At 37.8% G+C, this 25,720-nt stretch overlaps 3 protein-coding genes across 3 annotated transcripts; 2 read left to right on the forward strand and 1 right to left on the reverse strand.

Annotated features, from left to right (window-relative positions):
* The first annotated feature begins 1,560 nt into the window (after positions 1-1,560).
* C7974DRAFT_120319 (uncharacterized protein) lies at positions 1,561-2,710 on the forward strand. The gene is made up of 3 exons (XM_046135139.1): positions 1,561-1,821; positions 2,034-2,627; positions 2,684-2,710. Exons 1-2 carry the CDS (start codon positions 1,678-1,680, stop codon positions 2,541-2,543), a joined length of 654 nt encoding a protein of 217 aa, XP_045999737.1. The 5' UTR covers positions 1,561-1,677; the 3' UTR covers positions 2,544-2,627; positions 2,684-2,710.
* A 7,634-nt stretch (positions 2,711-10,344) lies between these two features.
* Positions 10,345-11,990, reverse strand: C7974DRAFT_329314 (pyridine nucleotide-disulfide oxidoreductase-domain-containing protein). The gene is made up of 2 exons (XM_046139055.1): positions 11,299-11,990; positions 10,345-11,160 (listed from the first exon to the last, which is right to left on the reverse strand). The coding sequence occupies exons 1-2, from the start codon at positions 11,904-11,906 to the stop codon at positions 10,488-10,490; spliced, it is 1,281 nt and encodes a 426-aa protein (XP_045999738.1). The 5' UTR covers positions 11,907-11,990; the 3' UTR covers positions 10,345-10,487.
* A 1,043-nt stretch (positions 11,991-13,033) lies between these two features.
* Positions 13,034-14,740, forward strand: C7974DRAFT_387125 (putative epoxide hydrolase 2). Its single transcript, XM_046141133.1, has 6 exons — positions 13,034-13,360; positions 13,415-13,450; positions 13,508-13,848; positions 13,910-14,126; positions 14,177-14,420; positions 14,472-14,740. Exons 1-6 carry the CDS (start codon positions 13,280-13,282, stop codon positions 14,681-14,683), a joined length of 1,131 nt encoding a protein of 376 aa, XP_045999739.1. The 5' UTR covers positions 13,034-13,279; the 3' UTR covers positions 14,684-14,740.
* The last annotated feature ends 10,980 nt before the right edge of the window (positions 14,741-25,720 follow it).

Consider the following 25,720-nt stretch of genomic DNA (forward strand, 5'->3'; position numbering starts at 1 on the left):
TTAGTTATACTAGAGATGCAAAATTACTATATAAATAGTATTATAGACTTATAAGCCCTCTAACTTAGCTAGGTATAGCTTTATTAGCTAATGCTAAGCACGCGCTATATATAAATATAGGGTCCTTTATTAATAATTATATAATAAATAAATAATAATAAGGCATAAATAAAGAGATAGTAAGATAGAGCAGAGCTAGCTTAGAACTAAGTTAGTATAGGGATAAGTATAAGGCTAATTAACTATATTAGGGATAATATAACTATAAAGGAGAGAGGTAATATAAGAATTAACTACTAAAATCTTAAATCTTATAAATAAGATACTACCTAACTTAAATAACCTCTAACTCCCCTCTAACTTAGTTCTAACTTACCTCTATTACTATTTCTTATCTATCTATAGCTAACTAAGACTTATAGGTATAAAAGGCAAGCCTATAGTAGTTCTAGAATAGATAGTTTTTAAGTATTCTTTATATAAGACCTATAGAAATAAGATTCTCTCTAGTTATTAACTTTTCTAGTGCTTCTATATACCTTATAGTAGAATTAGAACTATATTAGAAGATCTTATTACCTGCGTTACTATAGCTATAGCCTTATAGTTATACTTACTAGCACTTTAGTATAGCATATTTATCTTATTAAAAGTAGTATTACTAATAGTAATATTTATAACTATCTTACTTCTACTACTAGTAAGCTAGCCTACTATAATATTATTTTTCTTATTTATATATTTAAGACTATCTTTTTAAAGTAGTACTATAGCCTTCTATAATATTTAAAGAGTATACTAGTACTAGGTAGTTACTTTATTATTAGTATATCTATATACTTTATAAGTAAAGCTATTACTAGCTTAAAGCTTTAGCTTCTAGTTTAGTTTTAGACTCTACTATATATAAAGGTGTTATTAAGCAAGTAAGCTTATATTTAGGTAATCTATTATATAGACTACTAGTTCTATATACTATAAGATAATACTTGTCTTAAATATAAAGGAAAATAGTATAGGTTATATAACCTTGCTAAAGCAAGCTCCTCCCTTAGTCTGAGCAGCTCTATATTAGCCCCTTAGCGCCTGGAGCTTCCGAGCTCCTGACAACGGAGCCACCAGCTTGATTGGTAATCCCACAACCAAGCTGCGCGACTAGGGCGATACGCTCGATTGTGCGACATACCCCCTAGGTGATCGCCTATATAGGCGAGCACCTGACTAACTATTGGCGTGATCGCGCTTTGAATTAATACTCAAAGAAATATTATGCTGTTTCGAGCTTCTAGGCAGTGTTTCAGGAGCTTACTCATACTTAGCTTACAAGTTCGGCTGATTTGTTTGTGTTGTGAGATTAGCGCGTGTGGCGTGTCCCCAGGCAGCTCGCGCAATGCTGTGTTGTATCGAGCTTCTGGGGAGCTGTCGGCATGCTCATCCGGTTAATAATCGGGAAGCGTAAGAATCTTGGCGGTCCAGTTTGGCAGAGCCGAGCGGTTGGACTTCTTCCAGCTGCTCATTTTCGTATCGAGGCGCAACGAGCAGTTGGCGTCTTTCAACTTGCTCTATACATTCGTCTCAAATCGAGCTTCGAATTAGTTGTACAGTAGCTCGTTTGATCGTTTCAGTGTGACGTCAACGTTTCTGTTTTGCGTTTGCTCTCACCGTCAATCTCGTCAGATGGGAGCAAGAAAACAGGGTGCCAGTCGCTCGCGCGCATCACGTGCGCGCAGCCGGCCTTCACTCTCACCGGGTCTCGCTCCATATATACGAGCGCCCGGCGCCAGTTTTGAGGCTCTTCAAGTCCACTTAACAACAATGGCAGTAAGTATACTGTTTTACACCTCTCCGCGCTTTCCACCGTCTTTCTCAAGCTCGTTTTGGTTTTGTCATGCCTTGTGAGCTTGCTTGCTGGTGTTGGCTTGGCGTGAATTGACGTTGTCGATTTCCGGTTGGCTTTTCATTGGACGGTGTCCAATTGAGCTTCTCGTGTCCTGTTTCCAGCTCTTTTTAACCTTTTGCTAATCCTTATATAGCGTCAAACCAAAGCCGCCCGCGTTGCCCGCACCGCCGCCGCCACCGCCGCCAAAGCCGCCAAGCGCCGTGGCGCGCTGCTGGCGCCTGTGCCCGCTGCTCGCCCCGTTGCCCCCGCCGTCGCCGCCGCCATCGCCGAGCTGCTCGCCGCCGCGCCAGCTGCTCCCGCGCGCGCCCGCTCGGGGTCGCCTTCGGGCGGGTTGGCTTCGGCCAACCGAGTCTCGCGACTCCCCCGGGCGGGGTCTCTTTCGCCCGCCTGGGCCCCGGCCGCGCTGCCCGCATGGGCTCGGGCTGCTCGCCCGCCGCCGACGCCTGCGCCCTCCGCCCTCGCCGCCGCCACCGCCGCCAGCTGCTCGCCGCCGCAGCGTGCTGCCCTGGGCGCTCCCGCGCCACCCCCGCCTCGCGCCGCTGCCCGCGCCCCCAGTTGCTCCCTGGCTGCCGGCCGGTCAGTCTGTTGGCGCTCGGCGCCCGACCCCCTGCGGCAATTGCTTTGCCGCGCAGCTGAGCAGTAGTTCAGCTGCTCAGTGCCACGATGTGGTGGGGGGTCGGGGCCGGCGTTGCTCCAAGTGTGCTGCTGGGCACAAGTGCCGTCCGCTGTAAGTAGACTTGGTGTTTCGAGCTTGTGGGACTTAGGCTGATTGCTTGTTTGTAGCCCCCGGGAGCTCCAGCCGGTGGCTGAGGAGCTCGCTGACTTGTTGCTGGCCTCGCCCACTACCACCACCGTAAGTAATCGAGCTTCTAAACTCTGGTTGAGTTGAGCTAATCGAGCTTGTAGGAGGTCACCGAGGTGCGCACCTGCGCCCGGGTGGTCAGGCGGCTCCTTGGCAAGGGTAAAACCTTCGCCTAGAGGACTTGGCCACCTGGGAGCAGGGCGCTGTCTGTCCGCTGCTCGGTTTGTTCGGGTGCTGGGGTGTTGGTTCTTCTGGGGGGAGCCGAGCTTGCTGGCTCCTTGTAGTGCGCTCGAAAGAGCTGCCTCTTGGGGTTGGTGAGCTCGGTCCCAAAACCTATGGGGAGGGGGTTGTCCTCCCCAGACAATAAACAATCTTCTGCCTCTCTATTGACCTGCTCTTTTACTGTGACACTAACCTTGTGTAGGTTCAGATGGGTCAAAAAGCGCTCATGAGCCTGCCTGGGGAGCGCTTTTGTGAGCCCGTCTGCGGGCATATCGCTCGTTTTCAAGTATCGAACTTGAAACGTTCCACGGGCGTGCTCTTGTTTGAGCCACATATTTTGTATGTCCACATGGCGCAGCTTAGTGGTGAGTCGCTCGCTCTCTTGTACAACAAGTCGTATCGTTTGCTGATTGTCACAAAATATCTCCCAAGCAGCTCCCAAGTCAAGCCGGAGCTCGTTCAGGAACCGTTTTAGAGCTACCGTTTCCTTAGCGACTTGCTCGAGTGCGAGCAACTCTGCTTCCGTCGTCGACGTTGTTACCGTTGCCTGCCGAGCTGCTTTCCATATAATCGGACCGCCAAAGAGCTGCACAATATACCCCTGGGATGATCGTCTTGTCGCTTTATCGTCGGCGAATGATGCGTCTCCGCAAATGAGTAACTGGCTGCCTAAATGAGCACCGTAGCGTATGCCCAGGTGCTTGGTCCGGTAAAGGTATGCGATGACTTGATCGGCTGCCTTAAAGTGAGCAGCTCCCGGGTTGGTTAGGTGCTTCGATAACTGAGACGAAGCATACGCGACGTCGGGACGGATCATAATCGCCGTATACAAGATGGAGCCGACGCGTTCTTGAAATGCTTTAATTGCCTGTTTTGAAGCTTCTCCATCGCTTATGAGTAGCTCCTCTGCTGGAAGCGGCGTATGCGGGAAGGCTCCGTTACCTGCTATATTGAACTTCTGAGCGAGCTTGTCAATATAGGCGTTGTGCGCGAGTGTTATTGTGCGAGCTGCTTGATTGCGTACGATACGTATGCTAAGAAACCACTCTGTGGGTCCCTGATTAGTAATCTCATATTTCTCTATGAGAGAGCTTATTAGACGCCCTGCTACTGCTTGATTGTCCTTGTGGTGGAGGAGGAGGATATTGTCGACGTAGAAGAGAAATAGTATACGCCTTTCCTTGTCAAAGAATTGGCAAGGTTCTTCTTTTGACGCCTCCAAACTGAGCTCCTTGAGGGCTCTGGAGAGCTCTTTATACCAGAGCAACGGAGAATCGCGCAGCCTATATAGTGCCTGCATGAGCTTTACGCACTTGCTGTCTTTTCTGAATCTATCAGGAAGCTTATAGAGCACGTTAGGTTGGTCTTGGTGGCTCGCGTTGAGGAAGGCTCCGACGAAATCGTACTGACTGATTTCTAGGTCAAACTGAGCAGTGATCGCCATTGCGGTGTGAAATGAGCGCGCTGCGAGCGTCGTGGCATACGTTGAGTTGATTGATTTAATGGCTTGTAGGTCTCTGCGCACACAAATCTGTGCCTTACACTTAAGGAAGTAGCTGTCTTGGTCGAACTTGTATGTGAATACCTACTTGAGCGGTAGGGGCTTAACTGGCGAGCTCGCTCTCTTGACCTCTATCTAGGTACCCCTCTTTATGAGCATGAGGATCTCTTTGACTGTAGCTTCACGGAATAGAGCTCTGTACTGGTGGTTAGTTAGATCTTTCTAAAGTTTGGGGAGCGTGGGGAGCTTGCTGCTGTGTGTATGCTGCTCGGCAGTCTTAGGTGGCTTCTCTATACGCCGCACTGCTGCTGTGATTATTGCGTGTACAGTAATGAGCTCCCTGCTCTACCTGCCCTGCTTTATTGCGTAATTAAACAAGGGCTTAAGGATCTTATTATACCCGTGAGTTGCCTCAGGATATATTACTGAGTACTGTCCTCTTTTATTATTATCCGCCAGCTTGTTGAGCTCCTGGTTGCGGAGTCGACGGCTTGATTGGGTTGCTGTTGGTCGGTTTCCTTGTTGGTTTGAGCTCCCTGCTGATGGCGTGGTGCTCTGCTCAGATCCTATTATTCTGCGAGTAGGAATTAGAACAATTGGTGATCTGGCTCTGGTCGGTTGGCTGACCTGGTGCCGATTCGGATCGCGCACCTGAGAACTATCTGGCATGCTCCCTTCTATGGTTGAGTGCACTTCCTGTGAGCTACTAGTATGATCTCCCTCCAAGGTTGGAGCTTCCCTGCCGGCGCCGAGCTGCTTGGGCTCTGGCGTCCGATTGGGGGTGAGCAGTCCTATCTCTTGTCGTCCTACATGGATCTCCAATGACTTGCTGGCCAAGCTAGTTGCGCGTGTGGTGTCCACTTCAGCAGCTCGCTTAACACTGGATTCCTGGCTGTCCAGCAATTGAGTTCCCTGTGGAGCTTCTCCACCCCTGAGCTGTTGCTTGGTAGGTGACGTATTGAGTGATAGATCTTGCTCTACATTGATGGGGAGCTTGATTGCTTCTCCCGCATCGACTATATTGCCAGGTTTGTGGAGGATATCAATGAGCAGCGTCGCTTCCTCCATGGTGATTGCTGAGGCCTTATTGCTCTTATTATAATAGAGCTCCTTATTAAACGTTACATTGCGCGTTGTGATCACCTGGTCAAGTATAGGGACCTATATGCGATATATGTTGGATGCTTGGTAACTAACAAGATACCTAATATGGCCCCTTGGAGTGACTTTGAAGCCCCTCCTGTTCCTGCTAGCTGCTCGTTCCTTATTTAAGGGGTACGCTTGGTAGCTGTAGGCGTAAATCCCGCTCCAATTGGGTCTTAGATCTGCTGTTACCCCTCTGATCTGCTCGGGTTTATACTATTAAAAGTACTGACTAAACTATTTATTGAGCTGCTTGTTAGGGCTACGCAGATTGTTTGCATGTGTTGGGCACATATTGTATAGCTAGGCAGCTGCCTCTACAACTTCTGGCTAGAGCTTCTCAGGCAGGTTTGCCCCGCTTAACATTTTAATCGCTTTTGTGATTACCTCCTGGCCTGCTTGTTCAGGCCTGCTGTTTGGTTCGTGCGTATATGGAGGCTCTCGTTTAATATTAATGCCTTCTTTGAGCGTCTAATGCTCATACTTGGAGCTCCCTTGCCATAGTATTGTCGCTGTATTGTTGTCCTGTGTGATCTTGCAGATTTTGAGCTTGTACTGGGTGTGTACCTAGCTTAAAAAGTTGTGGAGTACCTGGAGGAGCTCTACAAGCGTCTTTCCTTGGAGGCAAAATACAAAGAGCTTCCTACTATAGTACTCCTTGATCACTAGGATCCACAGTTTACTGTTTCGTCCTATTGGCATATTGAACAGATCCCAGCCAATTCTCCAGAATGGACGGCTGGGCTTTTTGCGCTTCTGGCGGGAGATGACCTGCTTGGCGTGCGTCGTTGCGCAGTGCTTACACTGTTTTCTGGGCACGCTGTTAATACGTACTCCGCGTGCTTGTTTTACTGGAGCTTTGAGAGCTTCTGGGCCAAGGTGACCTGCTCGCGCGTGCCAAAGCTCTGGGGACGAGCTCCTTGGTGAGGTGGCGTATGATTGTTTGATAGGTATCACAGAGCTTATAAGAGGCAGTGGGTAGTATGACAGTGGCTTGTATTTAAAGAAAGTGAGGTTGTGAGCGCGCTGTAGAGTAGCACATATGATGCTTGAACTGAGATCCTCCACGTAACCTATGCGGAGCGTTGTATCGAGACCTAGGTACCAGAGACCGCTGTCGTTTAAACGAGCTTCTAAGATTATGTTCATATGGAAGTTTTCTACTAGTGCGACGTTTGTAAGGAGCAGGTCCTTTGTGTATGGGCTGCGCTTTCCGTGGAGCGCGTTCTTGAATAAATGATCACCTTGTGCACTAATGGGGTACGCGGCCGTGCCTGCCTCTACTGTATTGTTTTCCTCTGGTGGGCGTTGAGTACCAGGTACAAAGAACTTTGCGCTGTTGACCAGGTGCGTAGCTGCTCTGTTGTTGAGGATTGTACTGTCTGACAGTGGGTGGGCATTAAAGTCTATTAGGTTGTATACTCTGGAGGGTTCTGAGCTGCTGGGTGTATGGGGCATAAGCTCCCTTATTGATTTAGGGTTAATTAAAGCAGCTTATATATTGCCTGGGAAATTAATGTGTGGAGCAACTGGTTTGGTGTTTAGCTGCGCGTTTCTGGATGTTGCAGCAGCGCCTGGTGTAGTCTAGCTAAGACGCTTAATTGCCTTCTTTGTCTCCTGGTGCTCGCGCATATTGAGCTTCTGGAGTATCTCTGAATGGCGCTTTTCTGATAGGTTAAGTGGAGGGGTAGATAAGCCTCTGACCGCAGTCTTAAGTGCTTGGCACTTGGTTGCCTTCTACTTGTGGGTCTTGCCTTTGAACCTGCATGGGCACGAGTACCCTGGGCTCTTTTGTGAGCTGTTGGTAACTTGTTTGGGTGCTCCAACTATATTGGAGTGGTTACCAAAAGTAGCAAAAACTCCAGGACTGTCCTTCCCTGATCTGATGGTATGCTTGTGCATTAGTCCACCAAATACTCGGCTAACCTGATTGAGACTGAGAGAATTGAGCCCTAGAATAGTGTCTGAGATGATCCTTTGGTGCATAGTGCGGCCCTAGTCAGGTGCGATCTTGTACGATATTGCGTCTAAGAAGTCTTGGATAGTGAGATCCCCCTCTACGTCGGCGAGCTCGTATGATTTGGATTGTAAGTACAGGAACGTCTATTTTTGATACCAGTCCTGGGGAGCTACTTGTCCCTGACGAGCAGCTCTAAGGTGCGCGCGATACTCTGCTCGTACTTGGTTTAGCGTGCTAACCCTTGTGGGAGCGAGCTCTGTACGTAGGGCTTGGATGAGCGATTGTAGAGTTGTAGAGTTTGTAGCAACGAGCTGCATTATCACTGATGACATGATCGCCGGGGCAACTGTCGCGTTGACCTAGTTCCATAGCTTCTGGAGGCGCTCTGCCTTGCTTGCCTACTCGCTTGATTCTACTTTGAAAAGAGCGAGCTGCTGGTTGTATGTGACTTGATCTATTGGCTTGCCCGTGTACGCTGAGGCGTCTGGTAGCGTCGAGGTGGGTGGGGCGGCTGGTGCTGATATAGGTAGATCTTCTGCCGTGCCACTGAGCAGCTCGTTTTGTCCTGTTAGCGCAGCAGACGCTGAGCGAGTTAGCCTGCTGCTTGTAGCGCTGTTTGATGAGAGCGGAGTTGAGCTTGCTGAGTGCTGTGTGGTGCTTGGCAGAGGTCTGGAGGCAATTGCGCGCATGGGAGGGAGCTGGGGAGCTCCTTCTCGCATGCTTGGAGCGTCCCGAGCGTCTGGGTCAACGAGCTCCTAAACGTCTTTGAGGCGCGCGTGCCAAGTTAGTTGTATATACCAATTGGGCCAATCGCTTCGCGACTTGAGCTGATAGGCTCTATTAGGTATTTGAGCATTTCCGCCCGCAATGATGAGCTCGTTTATGGCGTGTGGGGCTCACACACCCAGTGAAGAGGAATTGCTTGTGTCTCGTTGGTGCAGGGAAGGAGGAGGAAAAATTGGAGCGGCTGAATATCAGCTGACAAGCTCGGCTTGAGTACGCAGGGAGATCACTGTTTTCTTGTGGAAGCCGGGCTTATAACTGTTATCGAGCAAGTAAGCTTATATTCAGGTGATCTATTATGCGGACCACTAGTTCTATATACTACGAGACGATACTTGTCTTAAATACAAAGGAAAATGGTGTGGGTCACATGACCTCGCCGAAGCGAGCTCCTCCCTCGGTCTGAGCAGCTCTATATCGGCCCCTTAGCGCCTGGAGCTTCCGAGCTCCTGACAACTGAGCCACCAGCTCGATTGGTAATCCCACAACCGAGCTGCGCGACTAGGGCGATATGCTTGATTGTGCGACAAAAGGCTATAGGTAGCTTTTTTATTATAACACTCTTATAGAATATATTTAAAACTATAGCTAATAGTACTATAGTTCTAGCTTATATTCTTTATTATATAGTCTAGACTACTCTAAGCTAGTTATAGAACGCTGCTACTAAGTAAGCCTAGGCTGCTACTACTTATATTAGGCTCTACCTTATATAGTCTACTCTACTTAAAGTATATAACTTTAATCTCTTACTATTAAGCACCTTACTTTCTACTTCTTAGCTGCTAGTAAATATAATAGCTTTTAAGCTAATAAGCTAGATAGAGTAGCAGCCTCTAGTAAGCTGCTAGCGCTAGAGCTAGCTTTTTAAAGCTATTGCGCGCTAGTTAATACTAGAGTAGGCTTTTCTACTTTAAGAGCGCTATAACTTTACTTTAGTAGACGCTATATAACTAATTATTACTAGACTCTATAGTAGAATATAAGAGTAAGCGCTTTAAGCGCTTAAGGTAGGTTAAAAGAGCTATAATATAGCTGCCTATAACTAGCTAGTAGTTCTTATTAAGCTCTATAGTTAAGAGGTTTATATAAGTGTTTTATTACCTATCTGCTAGTTTTGCTATACTATAGCATTAGTATAGATTAGCTGTTTATAATCTACTTTTAAAGCATATATAGATTATTAACTCTAAGTATACTCTTTATATATTATATATAGGTTATACTAAGTAGCTTAGATATAAAGTAAGTAATAACACGCATATCTATATATAAAGTTCTTTTAAAGCATAGATAGTAAGTAATATTAGTATTATTAGTTATAAATATTAATATTAAAGGTTTATACTTATATATAGAGGCGCAATATAGAAAGCTTAATAGCTTAACCTAGCAACTCTATTAGGTTTCTATCTGCCTGCGTGTTGTATAGAAGTGCTAATAGGTATAAAATATGCGCAAGGTTATGCTATATATTGCTACTAATTTGCATTAAGATTTAGTATTGCGTTAGAGTCTATATAGTTTATTAAAGCTTGCAAAATTATATAGAGTTAGAGTAGAGGTTCTATATAGGCTATAAATAAATTATATAAGGTCTAAATAGTTATAGAATAGTAGTAAGCCTATATTTCTAGAATTATGCTAAAGCTTAAATATCTCTACTCTAACTAAAAAAATCCCCTAATAATATTTAGGGCTCTATATAGTTGCAGCTCTAGAATAGGGCTCTATATAGTTGCAGCCCTAGGATAGAGCTAATCTTAAGTAGGGCCTTAGGATAGGGCTGATCCTAAGTAGGGCTCTAGGATAGAGCTAGAAGACATGTATATTTGCAAGGCTGTTAAACAAAGCACAGTTCGAGCTGTCTTGTTAAGGCTTAAACTTGTACTCGCATTGTAAACGCTTTACTCCTAATCTTCTAGTCTTTAGGTACTGTTATAGTCTTCTTAGCAAGATAGCGCTAAAAAGAAAGGCTCGCCTTTGCGGCTTCTGTTAGTATTAACAGAGTTATAATCTGCTTCTCTAATTAGAACGAGTATTAGGATACGCAAAAACTAATCTAACTAAACCTTTTAGTAGAATACATTTATTTTAAATGCAAATGCTTAATAAATTCAACAGACAGATTGCTAAGAAAAGAAGGATTGTCCTAAAGAAGACTTCTAAACTGCAGCTAGGCTACACTTGCAGCGTCGTTCTTTATCATCTCTTTCAAGTGGTCACAGAGGCCTCTGATTTGTTGCTCAACACTGCCATTGAAAGCTGCGGCCTTCTCAGGATCCCTAGGCGGCGGGCCCATGACAGGAAAGTCAAGACGAGACTTTGCACACCATTCAGTAACCTTGGGCTCCTCCATCCACCTGAGTCTGTTCTCCATAGAAGCCAGAAGCGTTGTAGGGTAATCCGCCGGTACTTTAGTGTACGGGAAAGGGTCGCAAAGATGGTTCTTAAGCTTCTCCTCACTGTAACTACCTTCAACGTGTCCAATAAAAGCAGCACTAAACGTAGGCTGGAAGAACTTTACGTTCTGGATTGTAATGTTTCTGCCATTAAAGACAGGCACAGGTGGCAGGTTTCCTAAACCAGGCGCAGTGCAGTCAATAAAGAGAGTGTCAGGCGCAGGAGTGTATGTGCCCTTCTCTAGAGTAACTGTGTCTGGGTCAATGCGCTTGACTCGTCCCTGACGTATGACGTTCTTGACTTTCTTAACCTCTTCAAACTCTGCCTTTGTAACAATCGCGTGCCTAAACATAGTAGGCTCAATGCTCTTGTCTAGACGGTGGGCATGACCCAGCTTCTCCATGCGATGAAACATTTCGTGAGATGTTTTAGACCCCATGATAATGCTAGACTTCTCTTCTAGCAGTTGTTCAGGGTTAGGCGTAGCCTCTAGAGGCTGAAGGGTAGCGCGTTCTATAAACCAGGAGTCGCGCGGCATAATCCAAGAAATGTCCTTCGGGTTAATGTTTTGAGCTAGCAGCCACGAGCATGCGTCAACTGCAGTTTTGCCAGCTCCAACAATTGTATAGGCACCATAAGGACGCTTTAGTGTTGCTAAAGCGTTAGGCGTGACAAGATTGGCTTTGTCTGAGATCTCATATAAAGGTAGGTTCATAGAGGGAACTGTGACCTTCACGTATGTGGAGTCCACAATACGAGTGTTTGGTCCAACCCGGATGTTCTTTCCTGTGGTAATTGATTGGAACTCTCCATCACCAGTGTAGTTGTGCAGTGGGTAGTAGGTAACGCGACCAGACGGAAGGATAGTAGTGTTCAGGACCTTGGAGTAATAGGCAACAATCTCGTCGCCCGTTGCTACCTCAGCGAGGCCCTTGTTGTATCCAACTTGATCAATCTTCTCATCTCCAAGCTTTCGAGAGTTGACACCGTAGACGTCGGACGGTTGGTGAAGGGTGACAAATGGGTAGGCAACTGTCCAGTGGCCCCCCGGACGGGAATAGCGGTCGACAATGGCCACCGTGATCTCCTTCTTTGCGGAGATCAGGGCATCAACGAAGCCCATGCCCATAGCACCCGCACCGATGACGAGGTAGTCGGGGGATATAGTCTCGGTCGTGTTAGTTCCTGGCATCGTTTCTGAGGTATGGAGGTTGAAAGAATAATCAGTAGTGTTGGGAGAATCTCTTGGGAGATGGTTTGTATATTTGGGACGACGAGATGGCAGTTTGGTGTAGCAAGAAGAGAGAGGAAAAAGTAGATCTATATACATAGGTAGATACGTTGTGGGGCCGGAAAGCTGGTACTAGATTATTGAACAGAATTCAACAGACCGCGACTTCGGCACAATTGTTTCGCTGTCGATATTGGCAGTACCTAGTCCACGGCACCTTGACTTGTCCGTGTATGTTCCCTGTACATTGCTGCCGAGCTTGTTGTTGTGACAAAATTGTCCTCGTCGGTCGGGAGGTCTAGCTTACGGACGTAAACAAGGGCAAGTTCCTGAAAGACCGCGTACGACCGCGATTGTGGCTCAACTTCGATGACGCCGACTGTTTATTGTTGATTACTATTCGGCCTCTTTCGAACCTTTTTGATTCGGGTAATCCCGGCATGTTTGCCAAAAACACAATCAGTAATCATCTTCTTGTTCCGAGACCATAACTTCAGTTGCTGCATCAGTATAAGCATGCTGTATTACAGACGTCGCTCTGGCTTGGGAAGCTTTAGGTGTGTATCAGCTTCTTCTACCTATAGCTGGCAGAGACGCGAATTCATTTGAGAGTTGAGAGGCTGTTGAGCACGACTGCTTAGTCTGGAGGAATACAGGACTGTTTTCGTGATAGTCTTGGCGCGGACCGCTTTAAATAATCTAACGTGAGCCTGGTTCGACGTGTTCGGCCACACGCTTGTCGCACGGCTGTCAATATAATGGGGACAAGTATCAAAGAGATGGGCCGGAGCGATGTTGTACCGACTCCTTAAGGTGAGAATTGAAATTTTTAATTGGTTTGGCATTCTGTGAGGATGATTTTAATAATGTTGAATAGTCTTAGATAGTTGCAGCGTCTTATGCTCGTGTGGATTTTAGGACTGCAACTCCTTATTAAGTCTTAGTGTCCCTTACGGATTGGTCGACAGCACGGGTGAGTCAACCACCCTGCTAAGAACCTACGAGCTCATGGCTGAGGATGATGTGGATAGAGTCCCTACGTAACGTACCTCACGGGCAAATGGATCACCGAGCGAGTGGATCACTTTTGCCAAGCCCCCATCAAAACTCACACAGGTGCGGTCCGGTCCGTGCGGAGAAAGTGTTGCCGGACCTGAGCAGCATACGGGGCGTCAGTACACAAAGTGCTTCATTTCCAGGGACACGCCTGACGCACGAGCTCGCGGCGCAAATCAACTGGCTACTTTTGCAAAAACTACTAAAAGCCACACTCGGTCCCACTACAATGATGCTTTTCAGGACCAAACACAGCTCCTGTTCTCTTAATCATAAATATGATTCCCACTCTCAAAGCTTGTCTCCTAATAAATAGCTTCACGCTTGCGTTAGGGGCGGTACTAAAGAGTCGTGCGGAGGTATTGAAATCTTAGCACAGCGTTATCTGGAATGTAAGGCTCACACCAAACTAGAATACGACATGTCAGTTCAACGTGAACCTGGATACTGTAAGTTTGCTGGTACCTAGCTTCCTTCAATAGCACTAACGCGCTAACCTGTATCAGGCGGATATTGCAAACACCAGTTATGTGCACATGATGAAGAATGCCAAACTTCCTGCTTCAGGAAGGACTTACCGCTACGCAATTAAAGCCCCTCTCGAGAAAGAAAAGCCACACCTCTTGTTCCTTCACGGCTTCCCAGAGTCTTCGTATAGTTGGATAAATCAGATCGAATACTTTACTAGGCGTGGCTATGGTATCATAGCTCCAGACCTTCTAGGCACCGGTGGAACAGATAAGCCCATTGAACTGGAGGCTTACAATCTAAAGACGATGTCAGCTGAAGTGGCTGAACTGCTCGATTGCGAAGGCATTGAGAAGGTAGTTGCAGTTTCGCATGACCTGTAAGCATTTACCATGCCCGACTTTGGTTTAGGTCAAGGAATTTAGACTGACGTGCCTTAGCGGATCTTTCCTACTGTCCCGCTTACACACATATCAGTCCAAGTACCTTTCAGCTCTTGCTCTTCTAGATATCGGCTACATAGGCCCTGGCGTAGATCTGAACCAAAGCTACGTCGAAGCTTATAACAGTATAACACAAGCCGGACTCGGATACCCTGTTCTTGGGTACTGGTACTACCATAACGAACCAGACGCACACACCCTTATGGATGCAAACGTAAACCTAACGTCACACTCTAGTATGTACACGAGCTGACAATAATACAGTTAAATTCTATGTACTCCCTGTACTATACATCCAACACAACGAATTGGGTGGAACACTTCAACAAAGTCGGTATGCTCCAAAAATGGCTAGCAGCGGATCAAACGGCGGAATATGGCAACGAGTTCATCACCAACTCAACCCGAGAGCAATGGGTATCCATCACTCGAGCACAGGGAGGTCTTGAGGCCCCTTTAAAATGGTACAAAGCATTCTTGCAAGGTATCAACTCAGCAGATGAGGACGGTAAGACGTATCCCGGATGCTCTTTCGTTTCACAGATCTAATGCACTGTAGACATTCGATCGACGTCGGGAAAAATTGAGCAGCCTAGTCTCTTCATCGCGGCGGAACAAGATACAGTCGGTATCCCAGCAGCCCAATTGAGCGCCATGCTGCCCTACGCCCCGGCAATGCAGATCAGAACCATTGATGCTGGACACTTTGTTCATGTTGAGAAAGCTCGAGAGGTTAACGAGGTACTCTATGATTTCTTCCAGTCCCTGTGACAATAAGATTATGTTTTGCTACAGAACTCTAGACCAGGTGCAGCATTAGCGAACGGCTGGTACAGTCTGTTCTTCGGTTTTGAGACTTATTAGATAGATTGCTTGTTGCTATGAAAAATTGCTCTCGATGGTCGGTCTTCTGCGTAAATCGCGCTTTTCGCTTCGTCCTGCAAGATCAACGAACTACTATGCTGCGCACCATCTCAGCCTATGTCCCCCCATAGCACACCTGTGGCTTCTATTTCGTCTGTGTTGTCGAATACGGCCGTAAATATGGCCTCTGGAACCTTATTCCATGAACTTGTTAAGCAGTCGCTGTTTGCGCAACGCCACATTCTCTGATTTAGTCCATCCCACCCTAAGATAAATACCGGGAGGGACCATAGATAAAGTTTTAAGTAAAATTACCGCATAGTCATGAAAATTATCGATAGACAAGTACTGCAACATTGACAAGAGGGAATTGAGCTCAGTTTTCGGTTTGTCAAGATTTCCAAAGCGGTTCGGGGCTGGAGACATGCTGGCTTAAAAGGGAGGCATCGCTTAACGGAAGTGAACGCGGTCAGCTAAGCCTAGAGATAGGAACAACTGAGCCTTTGAATTGATGGAGTGATTGTTGACGCGAAAGCTTCATAACACTAAAAAATAAATTGCTAAGCAAGTAAACTTTCTCTATATATAGCTTTTAAAACTATAGCTATGCTACACTTGCAAGATTATTCTTAATAATTTTATTAAGCTTATTACTGCAACCTTAAACTTTTTACTTTAGGCTAGTATTAAAGACTATAGCTTCCTTAGAATTACTAGGTAGGGTACCTATAATTAGAAAATTAAGACAAGACTTTTTATACTAAGCTATTGTTTTTAGTTTAGTTATCTACCTAAGCTAGTTCTTTAGATATAGATAAAGAGTAGTAGTATTATAGTAGTAGGAATATGCATATTTAAAGTATAGTATATAAGTCTATCTCCCTAATAGCCTATTAGGACTTGTCTTTAAGCTATAGCTCTATATTATATACCTGCCCCTTATATCTTACCCTAATAGAGTATTAAGGCTCTGCGCTAAGTAACTAATACTCTACTATAGTATAATCTATTAGGTTAATATAGTATAGAATAGGCATATAAAGTAAGTTCTTAAAGTTGCTACTATTATAAGTAGCTTTAATATGCGCAGTAAAAGTAGTACTAAATAGAAGCTAGCTAAACTTTATATTCTAGATTATAATATTTCTACTATTAAAGATAGAAATAAAAAGTATATTTTTAAAACTAGGTATAGTATAGTTAATAAAGAAAGTATTAAGCATAGAAGAGTATATACTCTTTTCTAAAGTAGCTTAATCTAGATTAATATAGATAATTTGTTTCTAGTATAGAATATTTTAAACTTTTCTTACTAGTCTAAGCTTAGCTAATAAAAGAATTATATGCTTAAATATAGTAGGCTTTATATTCTTATCTATATAGAATATAGGCTTTAAAGCGTTCTAATAAGTTATTAAATATTATAGCACCTATAGTAGCCTTAGCTTTTTTTACTATTAACTTCTTAGAGTTAAAAGTAGCCTCTAGAGTTTAAAAAGTACTATATTCTATAAACTAAGAGTTATATAGCATAATCTAGAAGATATTGTTTAAGTTAATACCTTATATTAGTATCTATATATATATATTAACTATAGTTTTTTTTAGCTTTAATAATTATATAAGCTAAGTAAAGTTATTTTATTATTACTAAGTTATTAAGTATAATAAAGTTAACTATATTTAAGACTTTATATAAAAGTAAGCCTATAGTAGAAACCTTAACTTTTAAAGATATATTATCTATAATATAAGTATTTAGCTTAACTTAGATAACTTTTCTAGTTATTATTAATTAAAATTCTCTAATATACTTTATAGGTAAGCTAATTACCTAGGTAAGCTAATTACTTTTACTAAGACTATACTAAACTTTATATAACTTATAATAGCTTAATATAAGTATTATAATCTATTATAGCCTAGCTTTACTTTATATTATAGTATAACTAAAGTTACTTTTATTAGCAAAGTAATACTAGAGAATATGCTTATAGGTGCTTTTTTAATCTCTTCTTAATAATAAAGTAAAAGAGTATAATATACTTTTCTTAATCTTTTACTTTATAGAGAGTAAAAAAAGTAGTAAAGTATTATATATATTTTATAAGTATATAATATATAGAAATATAACTCTTATAATTTATATTTAACTTTATTAATTAAGTTTATTTTTAGAACTTAACCTACCTTTAAGCTAGATAGTCTACTATATACTACTTACTATAACTCTTTTACTATAAGCTTTACTTAGTAATAGCTTACTAATCTAGATAACCTACTTATCTCTAAGAACTAATAGAATTAGTACTTATAGTCTTTAACTAAAGTATAACTTTAATAATAAGCTTATAAAAAAGCTCTTAAATAAAGTAAATATATAGCTTACTATCTAGGCTATCTAATAAAATATAATACTTTTCTAGTAATATACTATAGCTATCTATAAAATTTCTTAAAGCATGCTTAGTATATACCTTGCTAGAGCCTCTCTATAATATAATTATAAGCTTAAATTAATAAACTAATAAGTACTAAAAAAAAGGTAATTATTTAATATATTCTAAAGCGAGATAAGTAAAGATACCTACTCTAGCTTACTAATATAGAAAATATAGCTAACTCTCTACTTACTAAATATAACTAGCTTTTTATTAGTAAGAACTAGGCTAGTATATATATTAAGTATTGCTTAGAGCTTAAAGTTAAGTTTAATTAAAAGTATAACTATAAAAGAGCCTTTTCTAAAAATTCTAAGATAATATAGAGCTAGTTTAGCCTTATAGCTAATATTAAAGCTAAGTATAGTATTATAGATAAAGATATATATAACTTTAATAAGACTAGCTTTATAATAGGTTAGATTAGCTCTAGAGTAGTTATTATAGATATAGAAAAGCTAGAATAAGCAAAGTAGGTCTAGCTAGGTAATAAGGAGTAAGCTATATTAATTTCTAGTATTAATACTACTAGATAGGCTATTCTACTCTTTATTATCTTTAAAAGCAAGACTTACCTTTTTAACTAGTATAAAGATAAAAGAGTACTTTTAAACTAAGTTATTAGAGTCTCTATAAATAGCTAGACTAATAATAAGCTTAGTATTAACTAGTTAAAGTACTTTAATAAGTATACTAAGAAGTAGACTTTTAGAACTTACTATTTACTACTTATAGATAGTTATAAAAGCTACTAGTTAGTAGTATTTATCTAATACTATAAAAATAATAAGATTATTACTTTTATAATACCTATATACTTATTATACCTCTTATAGCTACTTAATATAGGTTATTTTACTTCTTTAAAGTCGAAGTAGTTATAGGTATTAAGTTAATAAGCTCTTATATAACTAGATTAACTATATAAATAAGTAGTTATTCTTAGTATACTTTAAAGTAGTATATAATATAATAATAACTTCTAGTAAAACTTAGAAAGAGTTCTAAGGTACTAGACTAGTTTTTTTTAACCTAGAATAGGTTATATTAACCTTTAATATAAAGCTATGCACTTTATTACTATAACTACCTACTAATAATAAGCTCTAGTAGTTTTAAACTTTTAAAAACCTAATTAAATTTAAGTTATAATTAACTATAATTTAAAATAAGTAATATACTCTATAGGTAAGTAGATTAATAGGTAAGTAAATTACTTTTGCTAAGCCCCTACTAAAACTTAACCTATTATAGCCTAAAATACTATACTTTAGTTCTGCATAGTATAGTATAGGCTAGAATATTATTTAGAGACCTCTTCTATATTAATCTTGCATATTTACGTGTTATATTCTGTCTAATTGCACCTTCTATAGCACTGTTAGGTTAGCTTACCCTCTTAAGTGCGCACCTGCTTCTTTGCCCTCTTCCTATTACTACGCGCCCTAAACTCCTTTAGAGCTGCTAGCTACTGCCTATCTTTAACTATTAGGGTCCCTTCCTTCTAAACTTGCTTTCTTTTATATAATTTTTATTATATAGTAGCTTTATTAGCTGCTTAAAGCTCTTTAATTTTCTATTAAGCTAAAACTAGCTTATAGGATAAGATTACTCCCCTCTTTATATAGTGCTTAAGCGCGCTTAGAATAGAATTTAGTAAGCTGCCCTGCTACCTCTTATACTTCTCTTAAATTAGAGTTAACTATAACCTAAATTCTAGAGTGTTACTAAAGGTTTATAACTGCTAGAGTATGTTATTAGTAGGGAGTAGTAGTAATAAAGTCTAAAGCTTTATATTAAGGGCTAATATAACCTATTCTAGGTTAAAGGGGACTAATCTAGTACCTTAAAACCCTTCTTAGATATTGCTAGAGGTAAATACTATATTATAGGCTACTTTAAATTATAGTAGGAACTTAGTCTTTATAATATAGCTAATTTAGTTGCGTATAAGTAATTTAGCTTAGTGCCTATATACTATCTTTAAAGGGGCAAAATGGCCTATATTAAGTAGCTATAGAAGGTATAATAAGTATAGAGGCATATATAGAGTAATAATCTTGTTATTCTTATAGTATTTCTAGAATTAGAGTAATTTATAGCTCTTATAGCTGTTAATAACTAGTAGTTAGTAGGTACTAGCAGTACGCTCCTTTATATGCGCGTTAAAGTGCTTTAACTACTTAAAACTAAGCTTATTAGTAGTCTAGCTATTACTAGAGACTATAATAACCTAATCCTAGAGTAGGTCTTCCTCCTTATACTAGCTAGAGAGGTAGTAGCGCGCCTTAAAGATAATAAAGGGTAGAATAGCCTATCCTTTAGCATTAATACCCTATATAACTATTGCCTACTCCTAGTTACCTAGCTAGACTGCCTTTAGCCTTCCTTATCTCTCTAAAGCTATAATAACTACTCTCTAGAAGATCTAGCCTATTATAAAGCCTATCTTGTTAAAGTTATATATATTATTATCTAGGATACTATACTTAGCTTTTATATTTTATACTAGAGAAAACTAGCCCTATATAACTCTAGAATCCTTATAGAGGGCTTGCTTATAGTTATACCTATAATTAAACTTTACTTTAAGCTCTAGTTAATGCTTTATAAATATACTAGGCTAGTTTATACTAATAGGGCCTAGATTGCGCTCTGCGCGCAGAGAATTAGCTATTGCAGCTATATCTACTAGCTAAGGGCTAAATCCTTGCTTGTCTAGCTTAAGTATATAATTAATAATTATCTACTCCTCTAGATTATCTAGCCCTTATAAGTTAGGCATAGTATTACCTTATAAAGGTTATCTAGTAAGTTAATAGCTTAGTATAGCTTAAGGAATATTATAGATAGCTGCAGCGCGTTGCTATAAGAGTTTTATATCTTGTTTAAGAGCTTAAAGCACAAGCTATATTTAAGCTTTCTTTAACGCGTTAAGATTAGGTTATTATTAAGGTATTAGTATATAGAGGATACTTTAGTAGAGGCTTAGTAAAAGTAATTTGCTCGCCTATTAATCTGCTTACCTATAGAGTATGTTATAAGAAGTAATAAGGTAGCTTACTAAATTTAGTATATAGCGCGCTAGAACACTATATAAAGAAAGAAGTAAAGGTAGCATACTAGCTTATATTAATAAGATAAAAATATAATAAGCTTTAAAAGACTCTAGTAGCTATAATAGAGTATAAATTATATAAAAAAAAGTAAATTAAGATAGAAAAGAGTATAATAGTTAAAGAGGTATAGTGCTTAACTACTTTAAAGAAGTTTAGAGTATATAGTAATAGAAAAAAGCTAAAGAAAAAAGTATGCGCTAATAGAAGTAAACTATCCTAATAATAGTATAGAATATATAGTAAAATAGAGTATAATATATAAATATATAAAAATAATATAAAAGTAGTTTCTAAATAATATTATAGTTTACTTTACTTTATATAGGCCTAGAGTAGGCTAATATAGGCTAAAGTAAAGTATAATAAAAAAAGGTTTTAGTAAAATTATTCTACTAGAAGAGGTATTTTATAAACCTAGTATAATATACTTTATAAGTAGATAGCTAGCCTAAGTAAGTAACTAGATTTTACTAAGACTATACTAAACTTTAACTTTATTTATATATTATAATAAGTTACTATAAGTTACTATAACTTATAGTTTATAGTACTAATAATATAAGTATATAGTAAGTAGGCTAGTATACTAAGTAGGCTACTTTTACTAAGACTATGCTAAAACTTAACTTATTATAGCTTAAAATACTATAAATTAGCACTATATAAGAGAAAATAAGCTATAGTATTACTTAAAAACTTTATCTACTCTATTTTTATATATTTATATATTATATCTACTCTCTTTATACTATCTATAATATTATTAGGATAGTTTACCTTCTTTAGTATGCACTTACTTCTTTACCTTCTTACTATTACTATATACTTTAAACTTTTATAAAGTAGTTAACTACTAGCTTTCTTTAACTATAAGGCTTCTCTTAGTATAAATATACTTTCTTTTATATAATTTTTATTATATAGTAGCTTTATTAGCTACTTAAAGCTTACTAGTTTTCTATTATACTAAAACTAGCTTATATATAATAATTACTAATTTTTTTAATAATTTTTTAAATGCCTTAACTATTAATATAAGAGAGCTATCTATATACCTTTAAATTTTTATCTTTATAAGCATTAATTATAACTTAAGTTCTAAGCTATCACTTAGAGTTTATAACTACTAAGGCTTATTATTTATAGAAAGTAGTAGTAATAGAGTATATAGCTTTATATTAAAAGTTAATATAACTTATTAGGTTATAAAGAACTAGTTCTATAGTTTAGAACCTTTTCTAGATATTACTAAAGGTAATAGCTTTTTTATAAGCTACTTTAAAGCATAGTAGAAACTTCTACTTTATAATATAGTTAATCTAGTTATATATAAGCTTATTAACCTTATCTCTATATACTTTCTTTAAAAAGCTAAAATAAGCTATATTAAAGAGCTATAGAAAGTATAATAAGTATATAAGTATATATAAAGTTATAATCTTATAATTCTTATAGTATTATTTAAATTCTATAAAGTTATAGCTTCTATAAATATTAATAATTTATAAATAGTAAGTACTAATAGTATATATCTTTATATACTTATTAAAGTACTTTAACTAGTTAAAACTAAGCTTATTAATAGTCTAGCTATTTTTAGAAATAGTAATAGTTTAATCTTAGAGTAGGTTATTATCTTTATACTAGTTAAATAGGTATTAGTAGACTTTAAAGATAATATAGAGTAGAATAGCTTATTCTATAGTATTAATACTTTTAATAACTATTACTTACTTCTAGTTACCTAGCTAGACTTATTTTGCTTATACTAGCTTCTTTATATCTATAATAATAACTCTAGTAGATATCTAGCCTATTATAAAGCCTATTTTATTAAAGTTATATATATTATTATCTAGAGTACTATACTTAGCTTCAATATTAGCTACTAGGCTAAACTAGCCCTAGATTACTATAGAATTCTTATAGAAGGCTTATTTATAGTTATACTTATAATTAAAGACTATTTTAAGCTTTTTCTAACGCAAAATAAACCTACTAGCCTACTTTAGGCTAATAGAAGTTAAACTATACTTTTTTTTATAGAGAATTAACTATATTAGCTATAATTATAAGCTAAAATAACTATTTTTATTTAACTAGCTTAAGTATATATCTAATAATTACTTACTTTTTAGTACCAGTTAGATTATATAAGTTAGCTATAGTATTAATATATAAAAGTTATCTTACTTATTAATAGTCTAGTATAGTTTAAAAGACTCTATAGATAGCTATAGCATATTATACTAAGAGTTTTGTATTTCATTTAAGAGCTTAAAGAATAAGCTAGATCTAATACTCTTTTAATATATTAAAATAGAGTTAGTAAAGAGGTATTTAAATAGTAATAGTATTTTAGTATAGTCTTAGTAAAAGTAGCCTACTTAGTATACTAGTCTACTTACTATATACTTATATTATATAGTATTTTATATATCTTTTATGCATATTTATATATTATATCTTACCTTACTATACCTACTATAGCGTTATAAAGACTAAGTACTTAGTTTAATATATTTTTTTTACTTACTTTCTTCTTATTACTATAGGCTTTAAACTTCTTTAAAGTAGTTAAGTATACTTCTTTACTAATAGTAAGAGTTTCTTTTCTCTAGATCTACTTTTTTTTATATAATTTATAGTATATAGCAGCCTTATTAGTAGCTTAAAGCTCTATAACCTAGTTATATACTAAAACTAGTAAATATACTATTATCTCTATGCCTTTAGTAAGCTAATTAAAAGTATTAATTATTTAAGTTAGTAAGCTATTCTTATATTACTAAATCTTCTCTTAAATTAGCTTTAATTATAACTTAAATTATAGAGTATTCTATAGAGTTTAAGAGTGCTATATACTTTTATCTATAGTAGGTAGTAGTAGAGTATTATAAATATAAATTCTAAGAAAAAAAAATACTAAGTTTTATAAATAAATATTATAAAGCAGTATAATAACTACTAGAAAGGCTATTACTTTATAGGTAATAGTAGTATGCTATATATAAGATGCTAGTACTAAAAAAGTAAAGTATCTTATAAAATAAAAGTTAAGTAAGCTATAGAATTTATAAGATAAATAACTAGTATCTTTAAGAATTTTATAAAACTTTAAGATAAAGTTTTATAAGACTATAAATTCTCTAAAATAGCTTAAGTATATAGTAAATAAAAATATAACTCTTATAGTTTATATTTAACCTAAGTATTAATCTATAATATTAGATCTTAACTTAACTTTTAAGCTAGATAGTTTACTTTATACTACTTATTATTACTTTTTACTTTTAAGATAGATAGATTATATTTATACTTCTTAGTATAAGACCTTTTTAGTTTCTTTAATAGTATTTATTTCTAAGAACTAATTAAATAGTACTTATAAGCTTTACTTAAAGTATAACTTTAATATTTTAAATACTTTTAAGATATTTACTACTTTAAAAAACTAAGCTACTTCTAGCTTATTAAATAATATAGATATAACTAATAATAGTGCTGCCTATATAGGTAATATTATAGTTAATAAACTTAACCTCTACTATAGTAAATATAGTAAGCTTAATAATTAGCTTATATAATAGAACCTATTCTTTATATTCTAAAGTAAGTATATTAAAAAAAAGAAAAGAGTTATACTTGCTAGTAGCTATATATATAGCATAGTATTTAAGTAGATTAAGCTTTTTATATAATAGTATAACTTAAGTAATACTTTAAATAAAGTAGATAACTAGATAAAAGACTTTAATACTTTTAAGTTATATATTAAACCTATATTTAGTATATTTAATAAAGTCTCTAGTACTAGATATAATATCTAATATATTAAATAAACTAAGTTAGCTACTAACTATACTATAGAGTTTTAGTAACTTACTATATATACTAACTAGAATAATACTATACTTTTAACTATATTTAAATAAAAACTTAAGCTTAAGATTAAAGGAAAGCTAATATGCACTAGCGCTAGTACTAATACCTTTATTAAACTAGTTAATACTAGTTTAATATTAATATTAAACTATATAAGCTATAGTAAGAATTATAAGATAACTTCTATATAAGAGTTACTAATTCTATACTATAGACTTTTAAAAACCTATAGAAGAACAATATCTAATAAGAATAGTATAGAGAATACTACTAGTTTAATATATTATAATAAGTCTATACTAGAACTAATATAAGTTATTATAGTACTAAGGCTATAAACCTTTCTAATATTAATAAGAGACCTAAATAGTAGAATATAAAGAATAAAAGTAGTTTTAGAACTAGTAAGCTTCTAGTAACTTACTATAGCTATAGTAAACTAGGCTACTTTACTAGAAACTATTATAGTAAAAATAAGGTTATATAATAGCTTAATATAATATCTAGTAAGATAGTACCTACTAATACTAGTAATTAAAAAATAATTACTAAAAATATAGAATATTTTATAAAAAACCTAGAGATAGAATCTAGAATAGATAATAAATATATTAAACCTAATAAGAACTAGTAAAGTATCTAAAGTAAAGTAACTATATTATACTAATTATTAGTAGAGGTCTATACTAGTAAATAATATAGATTTACTAAATACTAAGAATATTATAACTAGATACTCTAGGTTCTAGACTAATAACTAGAAGTTAAGTACTAAGCTAATATAGTATAATACTTTAGTAATAAGTATATAGTATATAATAATAAAGAAAGAATAGAGTAGTATATATAAAATAATAATATACTTAATATTATAGATATAAGAATTAACTAACGTGAGTGCATAGCGAGTGGACCGGCTAGGCAAGTGGACCGCCCCAACAAGCCATTGGGCCCTCCAACCTTCAAACCTCAATAGATCAGCCACATAACCTCAAATCGCTCTTAAAAGAAGACAGGATCAAGCTTGCACTCCAAGCAATCAAGAAACCCCAAGAACTAAGCGTGCGACGCGCTGCTGTTGTCTACCAGGTGTTAAAAACAACCCTCCTTCGGCGACGCGCTAGGAGGCAGTTAACACGCGATACCTAGCCTAAATCATCAGCCCTTAATAAGATAGAAGAGAAGGCGCTTGTGCAGTATATAAGGAGGCTTAACGAGCAAGGACTTGCCCTAACGCTCCATTGCGTTGAAGATATAGCTAATCAATTGCGCGCTGCACGCGATGCAGAGCCTGTTGGCCCCTAATGGGCTTCAAACTTCGTCAAACGCGAGCCTAGACTCCAATCACGATTAACTCGACAGAGGGATCGCTAGAGAGTTCTCTGCAGCAACCCAGGGGTCATTGGGCCCTGGTTTGACCTAGTACGGAATGTTAAGGCCAAGTATGGCATCCAGGACGAAGATACCTACAACTTTGACGAGACTGGCTTTACTATGGG

This window comes from Boeremia exigua (genome assembly GCF_020726555.1).
Source record: "Boeremia exigua strain MPI-SDFR-AT-0100 chromosome Unknown C7974scaffold_3, whole genome shotgun sequence".
NCBI classification, from domain to species: domain Eukaryota; kingdom Fungi; phylum Ascomycota; class Dothideomycetes; order Pleosporales; family Didymellaceae; genus Boeremia; species Boeremia exigua.